The following is a 26,690-nucleotide window of genomic DNA, read 5'->3' as shown; positions in this document are numbered from 1 at the left end:
TTCTTCCAGCTACTCAGCACCACTCTAGCAATTAATCATTCAATGAGCACCTGCCAACACCTCTGGACATGCATCGCTGTCTTTCAGAGATACCAACAGTTAAAACATTTTTTTAATAGAATATCACTACTATAAAAGAAGTCCGTGTGTCTGTACGTCTGTTTGTTTGTTTGTTTGTTTTCTAGGTTCAGTTGAGTTTGTTGTCTTCTCAAGGCTGTGGTGCTTTCTTCAGCCACAAGATAATACTCATGGTTTTTGGCACTTTCAAAATAAAAGGATTTGAAGGGTGACCTTGCATTAGTCTGTTCATCTTTGCAGCTCTTCAGAGGCAATATACGTTCATACAGTAAATTGTCAGATAAAAAAAGGAACTTGTTTGAAGTTTTTTTTTTAAGAACAATAGAATAACAATATTCAGTACTGATAATCCAACAGAGGACAGAAATAATTTAAAAAGGGAAAAAAAAAGGAAACAGCACAATGATAAATGACTGAAAATACTGCATAGTACAAATGCCCCGTAGCTGTTTTTGTCCGTCCTGTCTGACACAGTACAGAGGGCCAACAGGGACAGACCACAATGAGACAGACTCATCAGTTTCTCCTATCACCAAGGAAAAAAAAATCACCCAAGGAGACTCCAAAACTGACTACTGGCTGTTGCCTCTCGGGCAAAACAAGGTTCACAGCACTGTTCTGCCCTTTAAGATCAAGCTCCAAATGGCTGAATCAAAATACCATGTGATCTTTGATCCCTGGAAAGAGAGGTGGCTGCTGGGAAATCAGTCCTGTTAGAATCACTGGGCGTTATTCAGGTTCACTGCTATTTGTGGTCTTATCCCACTCTATGCTCTCCTCACTGTGCGTAGGAGAGGGGAGGGTCCCAGTGGCCCCCGCGGGACGCATCCTCAGTCCCTGGAAGCGCCGGCACTCGGGGCAAATGCGGATGTGGCTGCACCCCCTCGCAACTAGGGCAGCCTCCTGTGCCAGTCTGTGGGAGAGGGGTTCAGGCAGTCCGGTGCCCCCGCACAGCTTGCCGTTGCTGAGACTGACGGCGGCAGCTCGCGCCCGACGCTCCTCCAGGGGCAAAGGTCGCGGCCGCAGCATCAAAGCCGCCCGCCGGCGCCTCACCTGCAGGCTGTCGCGACACAGCACGATCCCATGGAGCTCCCGCAGCATCTCCTCACACACTGACTGCTGAAAGCACACAAACAGGGAGAAAAAGATAGGGGAGAGGGGGATAAGAGGGGGAGAGAATGGGAGAGAGGCCAGACATCTCACTGACTGACTGACTTGATCAGGACAAACTGATGTGACTGAACATCACGGACACATAACATACACATTTCATCTTTATAATCAGTGTACAGTGGGAACAACAGAGAGACGGCTGGTGTAGCTTCAACAACCATCAGAATAAATAACACATATAGTACATTTTGAACTTTTAACTTACTGTTCAGACACATACAGACATGTAACACATACATTTTATCTCCAGGGCTGCTGTCGGACTGCTCCACTGGGTATCTACAGTATGTAAACTCAAATAATAACAAAGACAGACATGATACTACAGCTCAAGTGTAAAACAGGACAGGCTAATCATTGATCCACGCATGCTGCACATGTAACAACAAGGATGCATACACACACACACACACACACACACACACACACACACACACACACACACACACACAGGTTTACGAGTTTGAGTGAAGAATCAATCTATGCTGCTCAAGAAGAAGAAATCACGAGTTTTTTTGACTTTCACATTCTGAATGTTTATTGAATTATAATCACAGTGTGGAGTCAATTTGAAAAGACAATTATCAAGTATCGTTTAAAGGAATCACATCAGAAATAATTATAACACTGCATGCACATCTTTCTCTGATGTACAAGTCACCAACTTATTTTTTTAATGTTAGCGGCATCCCCGCCTCAAGAATACCGCAGCAGAGCTCCATCCTGAAAATTGAAATTGGCCTGATGAAAACGCCTCTCCAAACAGCAGGAGGTCTGTGACAAGACTGGACACACTTCTCATATTGCTTTCAAGTCCCCACCCCAGATGAAGCTACACTGAAATTGATATGACTCTATATATATAGTTTTGATCCATCTTTTTTTGATTCATCACAGTTTTTAGGATTATAATAATCACACACTATCTGTGTGACATCTCACAGCGAAAAATACTTATAGTAGCTTTTTATAATGTAGAAATCTTTCATTTAAAAAAAATGATATTCTGTTCAACACTCCACAACTAATCCATGACTGTCCATCATCCCCCCTGTGATGGAATGAATGACTTCTGACCTCAGACGACTGGATTCTGAGCAGAGATGCGCACAAAATACCGAGCATCTTTTAAGTTAAAAGATGACTGGATTAAGGCTAAGAGAAAACAACCACAATTATTTTAATGAATAAATGCTCATTGGCAGCACCCTGTTAGCATATATTCACCACCAATAAGATCAGACTACATTCAATTTTCTATATTATATTACAATATTCTATTAAATATATATATGTATGTATCTTCTACTGCTTTAAATAGAAAATCATATATGCAGGTACTCTGAGTGAGGTATAAGTGAGGTATATCTTTGGTTTTGTGCTGATTATGTCACATAGGCTGGACGCAGGAATGCTGGGTGTCAAGTGGAACCCAGAGGAAGACGAAGATGCCTGCTACACTTCTGTCAAAGCTGTGCACTGTGGGAAAGCCTAGCAGCTCCACGAGGGGCAGGGTGCCAGGGAGGGGAGAGGGAGACAAAGCAGATGCAGGTTAGATAGCCCTCTCTCACCTCATTTCCTGGCGCCTGTCTTAACATCCAGACAAACTCCAGCACTGCCATGAAGATAGCCACCAGCAGGCCACACACCAGCACCACGAAGATGCCGCCGATGTTCTCCATGCCCAGACCTGGAGACGACAGGATGTGGTGGGAGGGAGCGAGAGATGACGGGAAGAGGGATTTGTAGAGGAAGACAAAGGTGGCAAAGAAAGTGAAATGCTGTTCCAAACACACGGTCTGACAAGCTGAAGTGGAGCTGAAGAACAAGCAGATGAGGATTAACCGGAGACCAACCTTTGGCACGGTGGTCCTCCTCCTTTGGACACTTGCCACCATCCCACCACTTCCTCTTGAGGATCTCCAAACGATTGTCCTCCTGCATTTTCAGGATGGCCAGGTCAAACTCATCACGGTACACTGAACCTGCAGGGAAGAGAAGGGCAAAGCTCAAAGCTGAACACTGCCAAAAGTCTTCTAACAAGGTATCCTAACTTAAAACTGAACCTTCAGACAAAAGACAAACTCACTATGTTACAATACTTCACCCTTTAACTCAATTACTCACCCGGTGTTATGCTGATTTTGTAAATAAATCATTGTTTTTTTCGCATGCCTCCTTTGAATGAAGAATCCAAAAACTGGGAAAATTCTTCATGAACTGAAGTCATAAGCAGCCGCATTTAACAACAGTAGGACTGCATTTAAACATCTGTTTACAAACTCTCACAAAGCTCATACAGTATAATCCAAGTCTAATTTATTCAGTCGTATGCTCAGTGCTTCCTAAACAGACAACACGTCCAAACTGACAGAAAAGTGAAAGTTATTTATGCTCTCTTCAAAGCCAGACAAAGTCAGATTGTGTGTTATTGTGTGACTATGAATGGGACTCTGAACATGTGAATCTGAACTAAACCTTTCAAGGTCCAGTGTGTACGATTAAGGGAAATATATGGACAGAAATAGTATATAATATTCATAACTATGTTTTTATTAGAGTATAATCACTTGACACTCCACAGAGTTTTTGTGTTTACGTGTTGGCCACTATAGTTCTGCGACACGCGTGGCACATGGGAGAAGTTTCAGTTGGTTGCAATCTGCAACCTAACCACTAGAAGGCACTGAATCCTACACACTAGCAGTGTTAGGAGTAGTGTTATTTTGTTACTGTTACGCCACTACTTTTGGTGGTGACTAGACATAATTACTTTTTTAAATGGGTAACAGTTACAATTACTGAAATTTAAATGGGCTCGTTATTCGTTACTTTTGTCTTGAACATAGCTGACAAAGGCAGCCTAGTCCCCAGAGTTTTTCCCTCTTATGATCTAATGTCACCTGTAGTGATGTGAGCTCATGTGAGCAGCCTTCACTCCCTCCGTCTTGTGTATGTGTGTGTTTATGTTTGAGAGAGACAGAGAGAAAAACAGAGGGAAGAGAAGGGAAGGTCGAAGGTGGACTATTGCACACAATGTCTCTGTAAGTTATTAATAACTTAACATTATTCAGAATGGCGCAGGATCCACCAGTTGATGAGCGCATCACTAGTCACCCGACCTTGCAGCAGCAACTGAAGGAACTGAACTGGCGTGAATAAGTCAATCAATTAAATAGCATTAGACTGTAACTGCACACAGTTCACACACTTTGACTTTGCTTTCCTGGAAATGTGGACATTATTTTTCCATCCTCATGATCAAGGACAAATTAGGCCTACGGTGGTGATTTACAGTCTATGTGAAGGATGTGAATAACTGTTAAGGTTACAAAGGATAAACTTCACTTTGTTTATGTTTTTGTACAAAACGTTTATCATTTTTATTTGATTTGGCCTATCGGAATAAGAAATTACTGTCAAATGTCTGAGTTATTTCATTTCACTCTGCCAGGAGTATTAAAAACTGACTTGTGTTGCTTGATTTGAAGGCCCGTTGAGGCTACAATAAATAGCCCTATCAAAATATATCGTGTTTTATTCTTCCTCTCTTTACTTTTCATCATTGTGATAATGGGTACAATCATATATAAAATTTGACAGTCATCTTGTGCCACACTGTTCCACAGCAACACTAAATTGATATAGCTATGTGTGCCTTTTTAGAAGTAACACAGAATTTACCTTCCCTTGTAACTAATGACCTCTATATGCAGTAATTCTGTCCATCCATCTTCATCCGCTTAACCAGGGCCAGGTCGCGGGGACAAAGCACCCCAGACATCTCTTTCCCTCGGACATCCATTCCCTCCAGATGTCTGAGCTCCTCACCCTATCTCTAAGGCTGAACCCAGCCACCCCAAAGAGGAAACTCATTTCTGTTGCTTGTATCCGCAACCTCATTCTTTCCGTCACTACCCAGAGCTCAAGACCATAGGTGAGGGTCGGGATGTAGGTGGACCAGTAAATCGAAAGCCTCGCCTTCTGTCTCAGCTCCCTCTTCACCACGACGGCCCGGCGCAGTGCTCGCATCGCTACAGGAGCCACACCAAACTGCCAATCCATCTCATGCTCCATTCTATCCTCACTCGTGAACAAGACTCTGAAATACTTGAACTCTCCGCTTGAGGCAGTAACTCTCTCCCAACCTGGAGGGGGTAACTACTGGTTTCCAGCAGAGAACCATGGTCTCAGATTTGAAGGTGCTGACTCTCATCCCACCTGCTTCACACTCGGCTGCAAACAGTCCCAGTGCATGCTGGAGATCACGGTGTGATGAAGCCAACAGAACCACATCATCTGCAAAAAGCTGAGATGCAATTCTGAGGTCCCCAAACCGGACCCCTTCCTTTCCCCGGCTGCTCCTCAAGATCCTGTCCATGAATATCACAAACAGGATCGGTGACTAGGACAACCCTGGCAAAGGCTAACATCCACCAAGAACATGTCTTACTTTACCCCAAGTATATAGACACAGCTTTCACTTTGGTCATACAGGGACCGGATGGCTTTTAGCAGCGAGCCCGGTACCCCATAGTCCTGCAGCACCCCCCGAGAGACGGGGTTGTAAGCCTTCTCCAAGTCCACAAAACACATGAAGACTGGATGGACAAACTCCCATGAAAAGAGCTGGTCCACTGTTCCACAGCCAGGGCAAAATCCACATTGCTCCTCCTGAATCTGAGGTTCGACAATCGGTCAGGGTTTCATCTTGCTACTTAAAAGGTGAATTATGGCTTTGTGTATAATTAATTGAGCATAGCGTTAGTTCAGGCAGGACACTATGTCAAGCTCAGCTCACATCCCAGCTACATCAGCTGATCTCAAACAGTTCAATCAACTGATGGAGCAGCTGATTGATGGAAGGGAGTCAGCTGATAGATCACATGATTCCTTTCTATGCAATCAATTGGCAAATCTCATTGATAAAGTAAAGGTAAAGTTCCACTGATTGTCACACACCTGAGTGTGTGAAATTTGTTCTCCGCATTTGACCCATCCCCTGAGGGAGCGGTGAGCAGCAGCGGTGCAGCGCTCGGGAATCACGTGGTGATCTAACCCCCCAATTCCAACCCCTGATGCTGAGTGCCAAGCAGGGAGGCAATGGGTCCCATTTTTATAGTCTTTGGTATGACCCGGCCGGGGATCGAACCCACGACCTCCCAGTCTCAGGGCGGACACTCTACCACTAGGCCACTGAGCTGGTCGCTGGTCATTGAGGTCGCCCTATTTAAAATGCTGTGACCTGCCTACTGTTGCTGCTTCCTCTGCAAGCCTCTTTGCGACCCGCCTCCACCCCAGCTCCTCCTTTTCATGCTGTGTCTGACTTATCAATGTCATTTCTGTTTGTCATTGATGCTGCTCTGTTCTGTTCCTGGGGGGAGGGTCTTTGTTGCTACCTTAGGCTTTCCATGTAGGCGCATGGAAGGGTAGGGAGGTTTGCTCTCTTTGCCTCAGGCTTTCTTCATTTGCACATGGAAGGGCAGAGAGGTGTGCTCTCTCCGCCTTATGCTTTCCACGTAGACGCGTGGAAGAGGCCCGAGGAGAGGCAGAGAGGCCCCAAAACGGATCCATACCACCAAACTGCTGGTTTTCTTTGACTACAGTATGACTGAATTAGTATTAGTATTAGTATTAGTATTAGGAGGTGTCTGGCTTGCTTTGAAGAGAGCCTAATTAAGTGTCACTCTCGATTCACTTCCCCGTCTTGCTGCTGTTAAAGGCGGACCCCAAGAATTCTATCTGTTTTTAGATTCTTCGTTCATGGGAGGCATGCGAGAAACACATGTTTTCTTCATGAATTCAAGGCAACACAGTTACTGATAAACGAGTGATCATTTTCGGGGTGAAGTATCCCTTTAAATCGAATGACATTTTTATGACTCTTTCTTCTGATTTGCCATAGTGAATGGGAATTACTGTATGTCACTCCATTAGAGGACTTTGTTTCAACAAAATATAAGATTTCAAATATAAGATTTAAGGGCTTAGTAGGATTTTGCAGTGTTCTACAGGTCACATCACAGTGTGTGATATGGAACGTCAGCCACTAAAGAGAGGGTTTATCTATCCTCTAAAGATCAAAGGAATTGAAATTAATCTTGTTTACTTTAAGGTGTGTTTTTCCCCCGTGTGGAGATCGACTCAAGCTGAGATCAAAGTGTGAGTAAACCAAAGTGTTTATACTCTCAGTGCAGCCAACGAGTCGTACAGCAACAGTTCCACATTCAACAGGAACAATATTTCAAATTCCCTTTCTCTTGTCCTCACTTCTCCCATCACAGCATGAAAACAGCCGCTCTATTAAAGTCTAGCAGTCTTTTAGTTTCTTACTTTTTGCATCATTTTCCTCCATGAGAGCAGCTAATGGTTTGGCATTGCTGAGGCTTTACTTTTCAATTTAACTGTCCAATGTGACGTTTATGGTGTATCCTCCGACTAATGCCTCTGCTCTTCATTCCCCCTTCTTAGCTTCAATTATACAGTGTATCTAGGCAAAACCGTCAGTTTCTGTCCTCTGCTGCCTTCATTTTACACCCAACTTCCTCTCCCTTCCACTTTTCAAGTTATTCCTTTCTTTTCCCTTACTTTTAATTCGTTTCCCCCCCTCTAATTCTCCACCCCATCATTCTCCACTCACCCAGTGGCATGCCGATGCCATAGCCCTTGGTGTCCAGCAGTCCTCCAATCTGAGTCAGGTTGCAGTTCCTCTGGCGGTAGTACTCGTTCATGGTGCTCTCTAGCAAGTAGGCGTAATTGGAGTTGAGGACACGGGCGATGCCCTCCTCCGTGCTCTTCACGAACACGCTGGGCTGTTTTGAGTGCATGAAGTTCCACATACGCTGGTAGGTCTGGTAGCGAGAGTTCTGCAGAGCGGCGAGAGGCGAGACACAATCAGGAGAAACAGACACATTCGGATGTGAGAGACAGTAAACAAAAGTCACATCAGTCGCAGATACTTATTTCTCAGTTTTGCAGAGGTGGAGATTGGTTTTCATTTGTTATTCTTTTTCATTTTCTTGACTGATGGATTTATTCAAATTCTCCAAAAGGGTTTGCTGCAGTTATATGCAAATGTTATTTTTTCTTGAGCAGATCTTTTTCCACACGAGTAGCTTCAAAGTTTAGAACAGAACCTTCACTTAACATCTCCACCTGTCCTCTACTTTCTCTTGGCCTGTCTTCTTTCAGTTATTCAAGGTCCAGTGGATGTGAAAGCACAGAGAAAGACGAGGCTAATGTGTCTCTTTCCTTCCCTCCACATCATCCTTCACTGTCCGTCTCTCTGTAACACTCACTTTCTGTGTTCCTCACTCTATTTCTATCTCTCTGAGGTCAACTCTTGAGAAGATGAAAGAGGATAGGGTGTGCATCCCTTAGGGATGTAGACAGAACCCCATCTCCCTGAGGAGAAGGGTACTGGATTGTTGTGGCAAGGGGGAGATAGGACACAGATACAACCTGTGGTTGGAGGAGAAAAACAGGAAGGACAGCAGGATGATGAGGAGGATAACATCACTGATTGCCAACAGATCGCTGCAGGCTCTTGGTTGAGTCTGTGTGTATACATGTATGACTATAAACCTATCATATACAATGATATGTGAAACCTCTGACCTGGAAGAAGGTCATTGTGGATCCTCCGTGCATGGTGCCGTACTCTATCGCCGTCTGATCTGCCAGGTCGTCTACTGACTCTATCGGCACCTCCATCCTCTGGACTGTAAGGAAGGCAGCCAGGTTGGCGGTGTAGGATGAAATGATGATTAATGTGAAGGCCCACCTGTAGAGGAAAGGCAGGGGACAAGAACATATGTATTCACCTATAAAAGTATGTAAATGGGCAGGCTGGTGTATGAAGATAGATTGTCTGGGTGAAAGTGTGGGAGGATTAAAATAACTGCGCACCTGAGAGGAGAAGACACTGCAGCATTTTCAGTGGGTGGATGCATGAATGGGTGGGTGTGAATGGATAAAGGTGACAGTGGTCGGGTTGGGATGAAAGGAAGTGAAGTTTTAGCTGCAGAGGCAGACATACACAGACAATGTCTCATGTATGCACATGCACAAACGCCATCACTACCTCATCTTGAACCCTGATTTCCTGGAAACCTGGAATGAAGCCTCAAAATCACATCACTGATGAAATGCATTCCATGATGGAGCAATTTGCACAAAATAAAACATAATAGAGTTAAATGGGTGTATACCTGAGTGGAAAGCCGAAAACATGCAAATGCACTGATGTTTGTGTGCCTCTGTAGCCGATACTAACCACACTCCGCTGACACAACGTGTGGACAGAGCTCTGGGAGCAATAGTGGATCCTTGCTGCATAAAGCCTCCAACAGGGAACCAGAAACTGTTGCCAAGTGAATACTGGTTGATCAGCAGGTTACAGCGACCCTTTAGACAGGGGTGGGGGTTGTACCACTCATAAGGTGTCAATCTGGGGAGAACAAGACAATGAGGTTAGACAACAGAGAGAGTCAGAGAGGAGGAACACAGGCGATGAGAGTGGGAATGAAAGTTGGATTAGGTATTCTGACGGGAGCAAAACTCAGGAGATAGGGAGCGAGCGAAATGGAGAAAGAAAGGGAGAGATAGATGCGGAGCAAAACAACTCTAACAGTCAACCGAGCTCAAAGTCACCTTGGCTCTCTGGAGGAAACCAACCTGCTTTTCATTCCCCATGTGCTGCCTACTTAAACAGTGGGGATGAAGGCAATGTAATTGGTATGTTCAAATGGTGCTGCGTGAAGCTCAAGTTATGTGACAACTCTGTTGTGTGCAGCAGTCTCTGCCTCAAAACCATGGAATAATTTCCATTTAATCTGCCAAAATTAACAAAAAAAAGTTACACAGACAAAAGCTCATACAGGAAAATAAGTTAAAAGGACAACTTAATTGAGTCTTACACAGTTTTAACACAATACTCATATCCCCATATGTACATAACAAGAGTTCTTGGTTACTGCTATCATTCTTCCTATTTGTACGATCTATTCCGAAATCAAGTGGGTATCTTTCAAAGCTTAAGTAGAACATTTTGTCTTTACATTTCTCTTTCTCTGATGGAGTAATGGCAACAAAAATAACTGTCTTCATTTCATTTCATGCTTTCCACCATGAGGAATTTCACACTACAGAGACAGTAACTTTGGTGTTGTTACGGCCCGGCTTAAAGGCTGCAACAGAGATGGGAGACAAGTTGACTTTACAAAACAGAAAAAGCATCTTTATTTACAAAAGTAACAATAAAGAACAGCACAAATGTGAAAGTCAGTAATGAGTCATGTATACGTGTATGGGTGTGTGGAAGTGTCCAACAGAACAGCAGCTGTGCCAGCGAGGGAAAAGAGAGCCTGTGGGAAGGTGGTGAACTTTTATGTCTTTAACCAAACTGGGCAATAGTGCGGCTCATGAGGTTAATGACGACTCTCTGCCTTGAGTCAGATCCTGTAAGACAAAGACCAGCCGGCAAAACAAGCACGTGGACACCTTGTGGAGCAGAGGGGTCATCACAGTACGTGATTTGTGTAATTCAGACTGCTGAATATTAGCTTCTTCAGCTGAACTTTGGAATATATCTTTGCGGCAATTACAATTAAGCCCCGTTTTAACCGAGCAGTTCGGTACAGTACACCTTTTCTTCATTTCCACTGTGAAAAGTTGTGGATGGTACCAATGGAACCACGTCTTACCGTCCCCATTTTTGGTCCCCCCTCTGTTGGGGTACCTAGCACACAGATCTGGTCCTAAAAGGTGGAGCTGTGAACACTGCAGTTTGTTGATTGGTCAATAGAGGACGGTCACTCTGCTCAGGGCTGAGTTGTGGCTGGTTTTGAGGCTCATGTAACCACTGTTCATACCGTGGAGAGTTTTATTGTAGACTGTAACTATAAAATAAAAGGATGTTTTGCTGCCTCTTGCAGCAGCTGGAGTTGGAGAAAAAATACCTTAATTCACTGGGCCAACTGTCAGCTACTTTTAAGGTGGAATGTTTACTTGTAACGCAGCCTGTTTTATTTTGTTCTGAAAATGTTGGTGTGCAGCCTCGATCTGTGGACGATAAATGAGGTGAAGACTGACAGAGGAGGAAATACAGTGAGTGCTGGATTGAGCACTGAGTATAAACAACCCCACCCACATTTAAGGGCACTGCTTGCGGTCGAAACGCCAGGGTCTAGGTACCGTGTTTGAAGGGTTACTTTTGGCTCCAAAGGTACCATACTGAAAGTGTTTGGTGAAACTGGGGCTTTTGAGCCACTGATAACTTTGTAAATGTACATTTCAGCATGCAGGTATTGTTTTAGGACAGTATGACTGTACACAAAACATTGTTCTTAACAAATCTCAGCAAAAACATAATTAAAGCATATTATTCACACTGTTATTATCAAATCACATCACTCTATTTAATTACAGTTTACCACCCACAGAACGCTCTTCTCACAGGTAATACATCTACCTGTCTGGGGACTGATAATTTTAATTCCAGGAGGTGTTTCATTAGACATAAATTAGCATTTTTGATAAAGTGTCTTCATAAAATAAAGTGTAATTTAATAACATTTCTGTTGTACATAAGCACTAGTAATATGCAGCAGCAGCAGTGCCAGTTCCCTCCCTGACCAGCAGGTGCCAGTATGACGCTGGAGACCTACCACTGGGAGGAGAACATCTCTTTCACTGTGATGTGGGAGATCGACCAGACAGATAGAGGAGAGACTGAAGAAAGGCAGGAGAACAGACACCTGTTTCCTCCTCTGTATAACCCCCAAACAAACCCTGTGTGTTTTCACTCTGTGCTCTCTACCCCTTCTGTTTGTGTCTCGCTGTTTTCTGTCTCATCTGTACAGTGTCTTTCACTGATGAGCTCTTTACCTGGCCACCAGAAAGAGGACGCAGCTGACAGCCAAGTAGGCCAGAAGCATGAAGAGCCAGACACCAGGGGAGAAGGGATCCAGGAAGGAGAAGTAGCCTGGCCTACGTCCCTGAAACACACACACACAAACACACACACAGCGCAGGGGTTAAAATCATTAAAGCCTGCACAGACCGTGTAACCCTTTGATCCCATGTTCAATCCACACAAATCAACGCAACATGGGCTTCTGCTGAACGAGGAGGTGAGAGGTTAAATACGTACTTGTAAAGGTGAAGATGAACTAATTAGCATGTGTAGAAAACATCTCTAACAGTCTCTTACATCACCCCTGCAAAGTGAGTGCCAAGATTAATTAAAACGAAATGTTGCTGTATTTCAGTGTTGATTCTTTCGCCCCAGGCTGGATGTGGTCTGTTTTAAACAACATTTACCGCCGCCTGTGTAATTTGGAGAAGATGAAAAAGGTGACTGGTACAGTAAATAAAGGGATTTCGATGTGATAAGCCGAGATTTTCCTGTCCTAAACTGATAACAATATAATTATATGAATCTCATTTGCATGTAAACATTCAGATCAACATTGTATGCGAGCACAAACTCAGTCTGCCATGAATTGTCAACAGAGTGGCACAGGGCTGTATATTGATACAACATCACAGATAAGAGGTTTTATTTCCAGGATTCTGGCACTGGAAAACTTAAAAAAATAACCGAATTAACCAGCTTTTTCCTAACTGCTTCCTGTTAATTGGTATAAGCTTTTATATAAAAATGAATTGGATACAGGTCCAACCATAAAGAACAGGTCAAAGCTATGAGCCGACAAAGACAAGAGTCACCGTTTGCACTCTCCACATGGTTGCATGCAGGGAGAAAGAAAGGTCGAATAACCAACTAAACCATTACAGCTACATTAAATCAAAATTCATTTAAGTGACCTATAGTTGACTTCCTGTTTGACTGGGAGCGCACAGTGTCCCTGCTTGGAGGGAAAAAAAGGGAAAGAGATTAATAGCTTTGGCTTGGACAGCAAAGCTAGCAGTGCCAAAGCAGCTGAGGGCTGTTATGTATCGGTTTGGATTGGTAACCAGTGGTAGAGGAGATAAAGTGGCTAAAATAGGGTTGGCAGCGAGCAGTGCAATGGGAATATAGGGGCTAATTCCTAATGTGTTATTTCCAGCACCAGCAGCTATTGTCCTCTAAATGAAACCAATTACTGGTGATTGTGTGTGCTTATTTACGTGCATGTGCGTGCTCATATTTCTCATGTCCATGTTCCGCATATAGCCCGGCTGACCCATCAGCAAGGGAATATTAGCCATTTACACGCAGATGCACGTCCGCCATCTGTTAATGACTATGAAATGGAAGTGGTTGTCAGGGCCGGCAACGCAGTTAAATAGTGGAGGTGATCAAACAGCCAACTGTCCAAGTGTTGTTATGAGAGTAGATATTCCTTATCTTTCATTTCTGTCTACAGGCAGCGTTGCGGAGCCCACCTGAACAAACCCAAATCGCTTTTATGCAAAAATAGTCAATTAGGTGCTCCTGGGGGATATCATGCATGCCAAAACACTGCGGTAATACATTTCTAAGGCCCTCCAAAATTAAATTTGCAGCAAGAGGGTGAAATTATTTTGGTGGGTATTTGTTATGATAAACGAACCCCCATTTAGACTTGCACAGAGATGAAAATTCATTAATGCGTCTGTAATCACTTGCATATTAGCCTGACTGAGTAAAATAGGAGTGGTGCAGAAAGCAGGAGAGTGTAATTCAAATGATTCAAATCAGCCTGCCACTTTTAATGTCTGTCTGTCTGTCTATCTATAGAGCGTAACGCTTATGATGATGATGATGATAGCCGTCTCAAAATAGAATAGTGAAGTGGTGAAACACACAATGGCCGTCTCAGGGGTAGGGTATTGTTGTAAAATGAGTCTCACTGCCAAGCCGTCTCTTGCTGGCACTGGTATTACTGGGGTAACAGCAGTATGTGCTGACATGAGTCCTCCTGTTTGCTGGTCCAGTTTGGTGCATGCTGAACCAGCGTTTTCTTAAATGCTTGCCCCGCGTGTCCACATCTTAAGCTCCCACCAAGGTGCTATTATTAAGATGAAGAGAGCTGCAGAGACGCAGGACACCCATGCAAACAGATGGTGGAGAAGTGGAGGTTCAGGAGAGCAGATCAGAAATAGAGACAGAGAGAAATGTAGGAAGAGACAGAAATCACAAGGACAAAAGGGAAAACAGTAGGAGTTGCGTGCTGCTGAGAAATCTTGACTTTTGTGGTGTAATATTTGTGCTGTAACACTCGGAGACAAAGTTATGTTTTCAGGAGCTGGAGGGGAAATTATCCATGGTGACACTGCGAAAGACTCACTAATGAGCACACAGACATTCAGATAGGCTAAATGGAACTGCATAAAAATGTATTAAAAGTCTGTGCTTCCAAAATGTGTCAGGATATTTTCCTCTGGAAACATTTCTTTTCTCCATTTTACAAACATTTGAGGTCTCGTAAACTGAGTCCTAGAAAGAACAGGCTTAATTAAAAGAATACTTCACCTCGCAAACGATCATTTCTATATGAGTTACTCATCCTGCGCTGTGTTTAATTCAGGAAGCACCCTATCTCTTCATATTTCTTCTGCAAACAATCCAAACCCTGAGAAATTCTTGATTAACTGAAGTCATATGGGGCCACATTTAACAACAGCAAAACTATATCAAAACATCCATTTGCATACTCTCACGCAACTCCTGCAGTATAATTCAAGCCTCATTTATCCAGTCATATGCTCAGCACTTCCCAAACACATGCATTTTTGCTAAAATCGTTAATTGAAAACAATGAAACTACAATGTGTGCCATAATGTTATGTTTTGGAAACAGCACTAATCAATGGATCAATCTGCTATGCATAATCTGAAAAGGCTCTCCTGCAGCGATGAACCAATGATTGATGATTAACACTCACTTAACAACTCTACAGGGCGTTTTTATGTCTTTTGAGCTCATGGTTTGATTTCACTGCAGCAACTTCACTGTTTTCGTGTTCATTTCAGCCTCATTTCCACACTTCCTCCTCCTACTGGACGCTACCTACCGAGCCCCAAACAGCAGTGTCTAGTTGGTGAACATAACGGGGCATTTAGCAGCTAAAGAGTCAGGTATTTCCCTCAGGGGTTGGTGGAGACCAAAACAGAGCTTAAAGAGAGTGAATATTGGACTTACATTCGTCAGGTTGCTGGAAACACAAATTAAATTGGTGCTAACGTTGGACTTGTCTGCTGGATGAGTAAATTTTCTAAGCAACACATTGAGTATAGTAGCTTTATAAAGGTGGTGTTGCGCCATTGTTGTGTTTACAGCCTGTTGTGTGGCCAAAAAATATATAGAAGCAGGTTTAAAGGAAAAGTGTGTATGATTTAGGGGCATTTAGAGGCATCTAGCTAGCAGTGCAACCTGCCTTCATCGTTCTTTGTTCAAGAGGTTTTTACAGGGAGTTGAGTTATCCACAGAGGTCTCCTCCTCCTCACCAAAACAAATGGACCGGGTGATTACAACCAGTAAAACACAGAGTGAAACAATTTCATCATTTTACAAATCAGTGATTCTCTAACGTTGTTTGGCACGTCTGAGACAGGCTGCTAGCCTAGCACCTGCTAATGTGTGCTTGCCTTTACCTCCTATAACGTAAGATTGAGATGTTAAGGAAAACACAAGAAGAAAATATACTTATTATATTATAATCCATTACTGCCAGTATATCCTCATATATCCCACACACTGGAGCTTTAAAGTGGCTTTCCCACATTTTCCTTGTTGACAGACTCCTGTTGCCTGTGGTGTTAAGAAATGATGTCCTTTGCAGATGCTTTCCTGATGCATTTTTACAACCGAGGGCTCAGTGTCGCTGATGTTAGCACGGTTATGAATAACTTATGTATATAAATATTGAGTGTATTTAGTAATTCATAAGTTATCAGTGATGAACTGACTTGAGAGAGCGATTCCAGGAAACCACTGGTACCTCCCAGTCCGTCCAAATGGCACTAGGTTTATTGTCTAAACAGTGAGCTCATATAGGTGGTCTGCTCTGTCTTCATTTTGTAAGGTGAGCCTGTGTGTGCAAGACAAACTGTCGGCAGCTGTGTGTTTGTGTGTGCGCGCGCTTGTGTTTCAAAGCTTGTCAGCAGCTGTCTGTGCTGTCAGTCATCAGCAGCAGGGCAGATACACTACGTGCTTGGGCAGCCCAGCGCACAGGGAGCACCAGTGCCGAACACAGAGGCAGCAGGTAGCTGACGCCTGGCTGGGGAAAACACAGCAACCGTGGCTAATCTTGCAGATACTATTTAACGGGATATACACACTCGGATGAGACAGAGGACTCCAAAACTATGACACGATGAACAAACAAACTACAAGCACCGACGTTAATAATTGCCCTAGCGCATGAGTTAGATATTAAAAGTAAACCCGCTGCAATAAAGGGATTTCAGAATAGAACAAGCACCAAATGTGAGTATAAATTATAGCCACAGGTTACCCTGGCTCCTCACACATAAACATTTGCTGCTGTGTTTGAATTATTTTTATTAGAGGCAGGGGAATCATTTTATAAAGGTTTATCGTCACGTTAAGATGATAAGAGGGCGTAAGGCAAATCAAAGGTACGGGAGAGAATGCAGACGTGGTGCAAGGGCGAAACATTCTTTACGACCTGCTTTTTATGAGTACATCTCAACAAATAGAATAGCGAGGAATTGCTGCCTATTATAGTATGTGTATACCCCTTCTTCCCTCTAAACACGCAGGTGAAGGGCTCATTCATTTTTACCTTGCACTGCCCTTGCTCTCTCTCAACTTCCAACTGTCCCTCTTTCATTGCCCCCCGCCTCTCCCCGTCTCGAGGGATTGCCTGCATGCCAGGAGGGTGGCTGAAGGAGCTGGTGAGGTTATCCAGTCAAGGATTTCACCTAGTCATCCTGCCTCTTGGTATTCATACCACACTGTTGCCCCCTGAGGCTGCCTGCCTGAAAACTGACTCACTGAAGGAGACGTCCCATTGTCATTTCAACTCTCTCTCTCATTTCTCCGTCATCTCGCCACCCCATTTGCTTCTCTTTCTGCCCATTTCTTGCTAATTCTCTTTTATGTTGTCTTTCTTCCTCTCCCTCCCTGTGTCCCCCCACCTTCTGCCTTTGTTCTAGGCCCTTTGATAGTGTGTGTGCATTTCTAATTGTGTCAGAGCTGAGGATGTCAGCTACTATGGTTGTTGAGATAGCCGCGGGGGCAATCTGAAGAAAGCAGCTGATTTGGCAGAGGTCAGAGGGTCATATTCCTAACAACTTCCCGCTGTCTCTTGGGCTCACCAGGTTGTCTGTCTTTATGTCTGTGTGCTTTGAACATGCCTGTGACTTTGTGACTGTGCATTACAGTGTGAAACTATGTGTGTGTGTGTGTGTGTGTGTGTGTAGGCGCAAGGCTACATGTGTCTGTGACTGTGTAATTTTGTCTGGGGTCGTGTGTGGCCAGAGAATCAATAAAGCTCCGTATGCTGTGCTCTCCCCTCAGGGCAGCAGCTGAATCTGACACGGCTTCCACACACCCCTAATTACCTCCTATGTCTAATTAAGTGCCACTCTCTCTTTCTCTTATACACACACAGTTGCACTTACTTTGCCGCCATGGATGGATTACTGAACAGGCCTACCGTGCACATGCTCAGGGACCCAAAGTGTTAAGAGCACTGCTGGACTTGAAATGCAAAATGTCACTCAAATTAACACCTACAGACTGGAAAGAGACTGAAAATGATGACAAAGAGACACTTAAAGACCAAAAAGAGATGCAAAGGAACTGCGCAGAGACACAAAATGACCAAAACAGACACAAAATTACCTATAAGAGATGCAAAATAACTACAAAGACACACAAAACAACCATACAAGACATAGAATTACCAAAAAGAGATGCAAAATGATGGCAAAGAGACACAGAACGAACAAAGAAAGACACAAAATCACCTAAAAAGACACACAATGACCAAAAACGACACAAAGTCACCTAAAAGAGAAGCAAAATGACTACAAAGACACACAAAACGACCAAAAAAGACACAGAATTACCAAAGAGAGGTGGGAAATCACCAAAAAAGGGATGCAAAATGACTACAAAGAGACATGATACGACCAAAAAAGAAACAGAATTACAAAAAGAGACATAAAATCACCAAAAAGAGATGTAAAATGATTACAGAGAGACACAAAATGACCAAAAATAGGCACACAATTACCTAAAAGAGACGCAACATGACTACAAGAGACACACAACGACCAAAAAAGACATAGAATTACCAAAGAGAGGTGGAAAAATCACTAAAAAGAGACGCAAAATGACCAAAAACAGGCACACAATTACCTAAAAGAGACACAAAATGATTACAAATAGATGCAAAACCCCCACAAGGAGACACAGAATTACCACAGACTAATAAAAAAGGGACAAAACCACCACAAAGTCTGTGTGTCTTTCTCCAATGTAAGAGAGGTTGCTGGGCCGTTTGCAAATCCGTGCCCTGGGCCCATTGTCTTATAATCCACCATGTTTACTGCACAGTCCCCATAATGAAGGAAATGTTTAGATGATGGAACTGGCACGGATATAAAGTACCTTGGAGAGTTGGGGACTCGGGTTACAGCATGTGGCTTTTCTCGCACAGATGATGAATGTAGAGGGAGGGATGGGTTTTATGAGAAGAGGTTGACAGTAGCTCTAGGTTATGTCTGGGTTCATAACTCAGATGTCCAATTCCCATATTTTACTGGCTGCTGAGGTGAAGGTGTGCTCTTTGATTTGTGAGTAAAAGCAAATCAAATGTATTTAATGTAGCCTCAAACTACACGTACATCTCAAAGAACACACACCACACCGTATAAGATACAGCACTACATGACTGTAGAAAAAAAGTCAGACAAGACAGCTGGAGAGCCGAGAAAGGTAGAGATCATCTTCTGCAGACAAGCTGCAAGCTGTCTGAGATTTGTTCCTGTATTTTTCATTTCAATGTGGTGCCCCGGAAATCATACAACAGAGTGTATATACAAGACAACAGTGATGCCTCCAGGGAATCAGATTCCCTGTCTTTTTGTATAACATAAAACACTGACGCAAAATCATGTGACAGGTAATTAAGTCTTGTCATTTGAATGCTGTTCTGAATGAGCCACGGAAAAATCAGACAATGACAGTCGATGGTGTTTGGAGTGGAGGAACCAGTGGAGATTCAGTCCAGGTTTGTTGCTGCTTTCTGATGCTTCACACAGGAAATGAATTTGGTCTGATTGTGCCTAAAGGCAACGATGTTCAGGAAACTGTTTATAGCTTTGTTGTAACACATGAGCAATTTCACCAAAACAGGATTACACTTTTTACAATATTATTGTTATTGAGGGAAATATATTGTCCGCATTGACTGGCTCTGAATGTGAATATGTGTCACAGTCTTAATAAATGGAAATTAATGACAAGACAAAAAAAGATGCACAACAAAAGGGAGAAACGTGTGTGTTTGTGTTTGAGAGAGAGACAGAAAGACGTACAATGCACACATACTGACAAAGAGGAGAGATGGAGATTAAATGGCCAATAGTCTGAGGGTAATTAATACTCAACAGGCGCCTTTATTTTATTGCATTCCCCATTCCTATTGATCAGACTGAAATTTTCATTTAAAGTTTGAAATAAGCAGCAAACCCCCTTGTAGAAATCACTGTGACTCAGATCAATAGTCAGTGGATTAGAACTAAACAAGTGCAGTCACAGAAATTCAAATATCGAATTTTAGAGCCATGCTGAGGGACCGCTATGAGTCAGATCTGAGAAAATGCCAAGGGGCAATGAGAGCAAAAAGAGCATGAGGAAATGATGGCGGGGCAGAGGGAGGCAAAGACAAGGGACACCTGTCTCCACTTTCGCTCTTATCTTGAAACTTTCTCTTTTCTCTCTGTCTTTTCAAAACCTCCGCAGAGCAGCGGCTCCATCTTATTAAAAACCGCTTTCTCCATTTCCTTCTTGTTGACCTCTTATCATGAATTTGGCGTCAACTGGGTCGAATCTGTGCTAATTCAACCCTGTAACTGTGCATGCTAGCCCTGGGGACATCAGCTCCATATCACCTCCTCATGCTGCCACCCGCCTGCCTGCCTCCCACTTCAGAGGTGATGCGCCACCCCGTAGCCCATTTAACACTGCACCTGCTGCGAGCATCGATTGATTCTCCCCAACTGTTGGCGCTCAATTGAGTCCCTCACTGGTACACCTATTAGCGCTGTGTGTGTACACTATGGGAAGGTGAGAAGGAGGGAGGTTTACAAGAAGGGAGGAAAGGAGCAGGAGGGAATGTGAGTAAACACCCCTCTGGGAAACCACGGACGTGCCATAAGTGCGAACTGTGACCGTTGCCATGCTTGGCCCCGCTGTGTCACCTTGGGTTTTGGGTGAGGGCTGATGATTAATGGGCCACTGACTCTGCAAACACTGGCTCGTTTCCACCTGCACTGCTGTTGTTTCACTGTTTCTTGCTTGGGCTTGCTCTCTGCGGAGCGCGGAGGGCGTTGCTTGTGCGAAATAAGATGGCCAAACCCAAGCAGAGGGCAAGCAGAAAACAACTGTGAAACTGGTACATTCATCAGGAAGTTCACACAGTAAAACATACCATCTGGCGCTGGCGGGATGGGGGGGCCACGGCAACAGAAGGAGGAAATGGGCAAACACAGGAGAAGTTGAAAGAACTGGACACTATTAAAAAGTTGAGACTGCAGGGACAGAAGGGAAAGGATGTTGGGAAGATAAATAAGAAGCAAGAAAGCGAGACTAAGGGTTGGAGGAAGAGGAAGGGTATGGCCTCGAAAACACAGATGCGGGGGGAATTGAGTAGCTGAGAGGTAAAAGAGGTGATAAGGTTCAAAGGAGAAGAGTTTGTGGAAGGATTTGGACAGACTAAGAGAGATAGACTCTACAATCCAAAAGGGAGAGTGGTTCTTTTCCAGCCATTAGACAAGGCTGACAGCCTGCTGTGGCACGTCCACAAGCTGTTCGAGAGCCATTTCGATCGGTTAGAGTGAGTGTGTGTGTGTGTGTTGGGGGGATGGGGTGGTGGGAGGTAACTTACCAGGTGGACACGGTACATGATGCTGATGCCGAGGGTCATGAAGGGCTTGGAGAAGTCGATGACCTTTTCACGCTCTGCTGTGATAGTGAGGCCCGCGACTGCCAGGTCAGCTTTCTGAAACACAGAGGGCGGGTAGAATCTCATCATGTAAAACACACAGCCAGAGGCGTCCTAGCTGTGAGGACGTGACACAAGTTTATGACATAACCAATAATTTAAACGCTTGAAAGGATGACATAAGAAGTTGGCTACTAGATGCTAAATCCCTAATAATGCCCTTTTGTGTCCCATAGCCTCTTTGTCTGCCAATAGCACTATCTGTGGTGAGGATAATCCAACATTGGCACTGTGTGTGCATGTGTGTGCATGTGTGTGTGTGTGTGTGTGTGTGTGTGTGTGTGTGTGTAGGGCACAAGAGAGCTGAGGGTAACCATTGTGGCCGGCTAAGGGAACACTGTCAAGACAAATCACTTGACAAAGCAGCAGCTGGTAAAACACACACTTGGAAACACACAGACACACACACACGTAGAAATGGTCAATGTACGCTGAATACTGGATGGCTCCCTACTAATAATACAGGCCAGCAAAGTGCAACTGCAAGGGATTTTTCATCTCCCTGAGGAGCAAAGAGTGAAAGCAGCAACGCATTGCTCTTTGTCTGCTGCAGGAGAACTAAGAGGATTGGGGAGACGGAGAGGAATGGGAGGATGAGAGTGAGGAGAGGGGAGCTCTGCTGCAGCACTGCAGACGCCACTCAAAAATCCACAACACACTGTTTGTATCTCCAGGAACGAGAGATAGGGAGAGGGGGCATGTGGCATGCATGAAAGAGTGTTTTTGCTACAACATCAATTTGACGTGATGTGAAATGGATGTTTTTTTTTATCCGTAATTATTCTAACCTTTAGAGCAGGTTTTAAAACGCTACCAGGAGACGTTTAGAGCTGCACCTTAAAAGCCCTAATTTTGCTCCGTGTGTTGCAAGATTAGCTGCACACCACAGAGACATAAAAATTTGCTTCAATTTGTGCATTACACGTCCAAATTTCCACCTCTTTAACCTCGCCCCAGCCTACACTCCACACTGAAGCCTAATGCCTTCTGCTGCCCTACCCTCAGCCCGCAGGCTTCGACCCTCCATCATCAGCTGTCCCCAGCCTCGTCCTTTTTTTTTCTTTTTTCTCTCCGTCGTTTGAAAGTCTGATCGCCTGCTCCCAGTGCTGGAAGGAAACCACACACAGGGAACGACCATCCAAGCAATTTCAACAAAGAAAGTCCCTGATCCTTTGAAAAATGAACACATGGTCGTAACAGCCACTGAAATATTTATGTGACGATAGAATATTAATATTGATTACTGGATTCCTCTGCCTGTCTGCTGTTATGCCTGCTAGTATAACAGAAGAAAAACACATGCTGTAATATTGCCTGTTCAATATTGCATCATACCTGTTTCCACTTGCATTCAATCATATCATGCTAAGTCTTTAGAAAAAAAAGAAAGATGGATAAAAACTTGTGAATGTGAGCGATGAATTAAACATTACCTTCTGGGACGTAGCATTTGATTTTAAGAATTAAGTCTTTGGAGATGCCTCTGTTCTTTAAATGCAGCACGGTGGATTAATGAACCAGGACATACTGTACTTAGACTTTGGTCTGGATTCCTCCTGACATGTCTCATTGTTAGCACAGGCTGTCTGACACCCGTCAAACTAATCACCCTCACACAGTGAAATATTGTTCAGGCTGAATGGTACTGGCAGGGACACAGGTACCTGTTGTCCGGAATAACCTCAGGCTGTCCTCCTTTGCTGCTACCAAGTGTATATTTCATATCCTTTCAACTTATCCGTTAAACTTGCAATCACGGCCGTTCCTTTGTTTTCTTTCACAATCTTTTTTACTCTGCCATCTTTTCCTATTCCTTTCTAAGCCTTTAACTAAACAAGCTCAAGCCTTTCTGTCCACTAAGGGAACATCCCTCCAGATGTCCCCCATCCCATGACAAATCCCTCTCAAGCACGTCTCGACTTTGTGTCCGCCCCCCACGTCCTTGTCACTTCAGATATCCTTTTTCCAACAAAATTAGCACTTATACCTGAGTTATTTAAACTCAGTACAACCTGTTCAAAATTGGCAAAAGACTTCTTTACCACCGCAAGTAGACCAGAGCCATGCACATGGCTCTGCAGCAGACTTTCTGTTTTTGTTTCCCCTGGTGTGTCACATTCAACATGCCAGACGTGCCAGAAAACAGGGTTAGTAAACAGTAGCAGGCAGCATGGACGCCAATTACTTATTCAGCCTCTCTCTGAAGAAACTCGGTGCAGACTCATTTGGAACAATGTTCGATGTACGGACGAATTTGTGGCAGTGCATCATTGCATCATGCAAGAAAAGGGGCAAAAATTACAAGTAGGTATAGCTGCGGCAGGAACGTGACTCATTCACTAGCTACAAGACTCACACTCCATACCTACATAATCAGCCCCTTCGCTTCTTGGTACAGAAGAAAGAGGGAATGCCAGTTGTGGCCTTCTTGGTACAGAAGTGGAAGCTCTGGAGAAAGTGTTTAGCATTGTTGCCTCACAGCAAGAGGGTTCCTGGTCCGAACCCAGGGTGGGGGGTTGTACAGAAGGTTCGAGCCCTTCTGCGCAAAGTTTGCACGTTCTCCGTGTGTCAGTGTGGGATTTCTCCAGGTACTCCGGCTTCCTCCCACAGTCCAAAGACATGCAGGTTAATTGGTGACTAAATTGCCCATAGGTGTGAATGTGAGCGTGAATGGTTGTCTGTCTCTATGTGTCAGCCCTGTGATAGTCTGGTGACCTGTCCAGGGTGTACCCCGCCTCTTGCCCAATGTCAGCTGGGATAGGCTCCAGCCCCCCTGCAACCCCCAACAGGATAAGCGGTTACGGAAAATGAATGAATGAATGAATAGCTATGAAGTGTTAGGTTCAAGGCAGTTAAGGTTGGGGTAAGCATAAGGGTTACATCTTGTTACTTATAAATGAATGATCTGACTGAATTATGGCTTCATGTCTAATGGTTAAAGTGGATTATTGCTATGGTTGGCCTCATATGTATTCACTGTAATGTCACGTTGTAGCAGTGTTGGTTGGTTTGTCTTGTACTGGCGATGGGCGTGGTTTGTAGGGACATGTCATGTAGGCTTCGAACAGAATGTGACTGCAACTATATGTCTTGAATTTACGGTGGCATGTCATTGCATCACTCCAGATAAGGGGTGAAAATTTGCACATCCACCCAGGTGTCATATTTCCATCACTGCAGATTGGAGCCTATCATTTGTCCCAGGAAGGAATGCCGATTGTAGCCTTTCTCACTAAAGACAAAAGCCACATGTTAGTGGGTGTTTGTGGGGTTTTTGCACAGTGGAAAAGAGGCTACAGACACATGCTGACTTCAACCACGGCCATTCTGAAGGTCAGCCTTTCACAGGCAACTTACAGGGTATGAGGGCGGCGGCGGGCTGGTACAATAACAAGAGCAGGCACTCACATGCTTTACATACTTAATGGCTTTGCCCTCCATTAGCCCACAGAATTAAGACAGATCACCTCTTAAGATCGGCTCAATCCCTCTCTACTTTATTTCTGTTTTCCTCTTCCTCACGCCAGCCTTCCTCCTCACTATTTTTTTTTACGCCCGTTTCACTTCTGTTCCTCCCCCTCTACTTCCCTCAGCTCCCTTATATATATAACCTTATCTGCCTGTTAACAGCTACATACAGCATAGCTGGAGGAGTGTAACACCTCACTCAGAGATTTAACAGCAACAACACAGACTGATTCAGGAGGAAAGTCTGTTAAGGTCAGTCCAGACGGCTTAAGGAAAGGAGCTGACAGGGAACAAGCCACCAACAAGCTGTGACTGTTTTGGAAAATACAATGCTTAAGCTGAAAAGGCCAACTGCTGAATGAAAAGTGTGTGTATGACATGAAGGAAAGCTGCTAGCTGTGAAATATATGAGAGCTGAGCGATACACTTTTGTGTTAGTGAGTGCCTTGAGGAAACACTTTGGAGAATGGTGTGCTTCCATGTATATGTGATGTGATAAAAATGCTAATTTATGGTTGCAGGTTTAGAGGCCACACTCAGTGTGTACATATTTATATACCCTTGAGATGAGCTCTCCGACCATGCCGGTCCATGTTCCATTGGCCCCAGGAACCCCGTACAGTCCGTCGCCCACCAGCCTGATGCGGTACTTGAACTTGAGGATATCTGCCAGCTCCTTTAGCATGTCCACGCAGAAGCCTTCATAGCGGTCGTTTCCCTCCAGGTCTTGGTGGTTCGGCCGCAGCATCACATATGGATTCTCCTAAAAACACACAAGTGGATTGCATCTTAGGGTGATTTCATACCTGTAGTTCAGTTCATTTGCCTGGACCAAAGGGGAAAATACAATACATTCTTACAGTTATTTCTGGTCCGGTTCCTGCTCACACTGACTTCTAACAAATAACCCAGATACATAAACGTGAAGTTATTCAAACTGATAGGTAACTAGTTGCTTGCAGTTTTGGTGATTGCCATCCTGCATCATCTTGTTCTTTGGTGTCACAAAGAGCTCGCGAAGAAATAACTGATTATTATTCATTATTACTTATTATTTTTAAATTATTATTATCTCCGCCAGGCATAAACCTGGAGGGTATGTTTGGTGGTGTGTGTGCGGATATGAGTGTGAGTGAATGTCGGTTTGCAGCTAATCTTGCAAACTACTGGACCAATCAGCCTCATAGTTTGTTTGCACGTGTACGATGATTCACATTGTTGAAAAAGCTGTTTTATTGACTGTTCTATACTGTCACTGTCACTGCTGACTCCTCACTCCACTGGTAGAGGACGCAAGTTTTCTGGAAAAAGGTCTCAGCTGAAAACAACAAGTGTTATGGTCTGTTACAGGCCACATGTTGGCCTTCGTCATGGCTACAACTGCAATCCATTGAAAAGTTTGGTCCCATATTGAACCAGAGCAACTGCAGAAAAATTCCCTACCTGATATGTTATGATCCACTAAAGTTAGGTACGTTACAACATAAATTAGCAATATATTCAACCAGCTGTGTGTCATAGCATTGTGTGCAGATGAACATTGTTTGACTTCCCCCAGAGATCCCTGCCCGTCCGGCAGTGGAGGTCCAGGTGTTGGCAGCAGCACGAGGACGAAGCCAAACACTGTTCATCTGCACACACTGCAATGCCACACAGCTGGTTCAATATCAGCAAAGTTTCCCTTTATATTCATTGTCTTGTGTGGCGATCAGCAGTGATGTGGTGGTTCACTTTTACACTGTGATCTGTAGCCTATCGTTCAGCTTTAGCTTCTAACTATCTTT

The 26,690-nt window shown here is 44.0% G+C and overlaps 1 protein-coding gene across 1 annotated transcript; it reads right to left on the bottom strand.

The window, feature by feature from the left end:
* Window positions 1-807: 807 nt before the first annotated feature.
* Window positions 808-26,278, bottom strand: LOC126401230 (glutamate receptor ionotropic, kainate 4-like). Its single transcript, XM_050062356.1, has 10 exons — window positions 26,255-26,278; window positions 25,466-25,669; window positions 21,322-21,435; window positions 12,139-12,248; window positions 9,527-9,700; window positions 8,869-9,034; window positions 7,892-8,117; window positions 3,108-3,236; window positions 2,823-2,941; window positions 808-1,197 (listed from the first exon to the last, which is right to left on the bottom strand). Exons 1-10 carry the CDS (start codon window positions 26,276-26,278, stop codon window positions 808-810), a joined length of 1,656 nt encoding a protein of 551 aa, XP_049918313.1.
* Window positions 26,279-26,690: the final 412 nt, after the last annotated feature.

This window comes from Epinephelus moara, chromosome 2 (genome assembly GCF_006386435.1).
Source record: "Epinephelus moara isolate mb chromosome 2, YSFRI_EMoa_1.0, whole genome shotgun sequence".
In the NCBI taxonomy this organism is placed as follows: domain Eukaryota; kingdom Metazoa; phylum Chordata; class Actinopteri; order Perciformes; family Serranidae; genus Epinephelus; species Epinephelus moara.
This window is presented reverse-complemented; position numbering and strand designations above follow the sequence as displayed.

What these genes read in the sequence shown, in the direction of transcription:
- LOC126401230 (XM_050062356.1), bottom strand. Translation starts at nt 26,278, where the DNA reads ATGACGAAGGCCAACATGTGGCCT. An exon ending in TCGGAGAGCTCATCTCAAGG is followed by an intron (nt 21,436 to 25,465) that starts GTATATAAATAT and finishes TCTGTGTTTCAG; the next exon opens with AAAGCTGACCTGGCAGTCGC. An exon ending in CGTTGTGTCAGCGGAGTGTG is followed by an intron (nt 9,035 to 9,526) that starts GTTAGTATCGGC and finishes TTTCCTCTACAG; the next exon opens with GTGGGCCTTCACATTAATCA.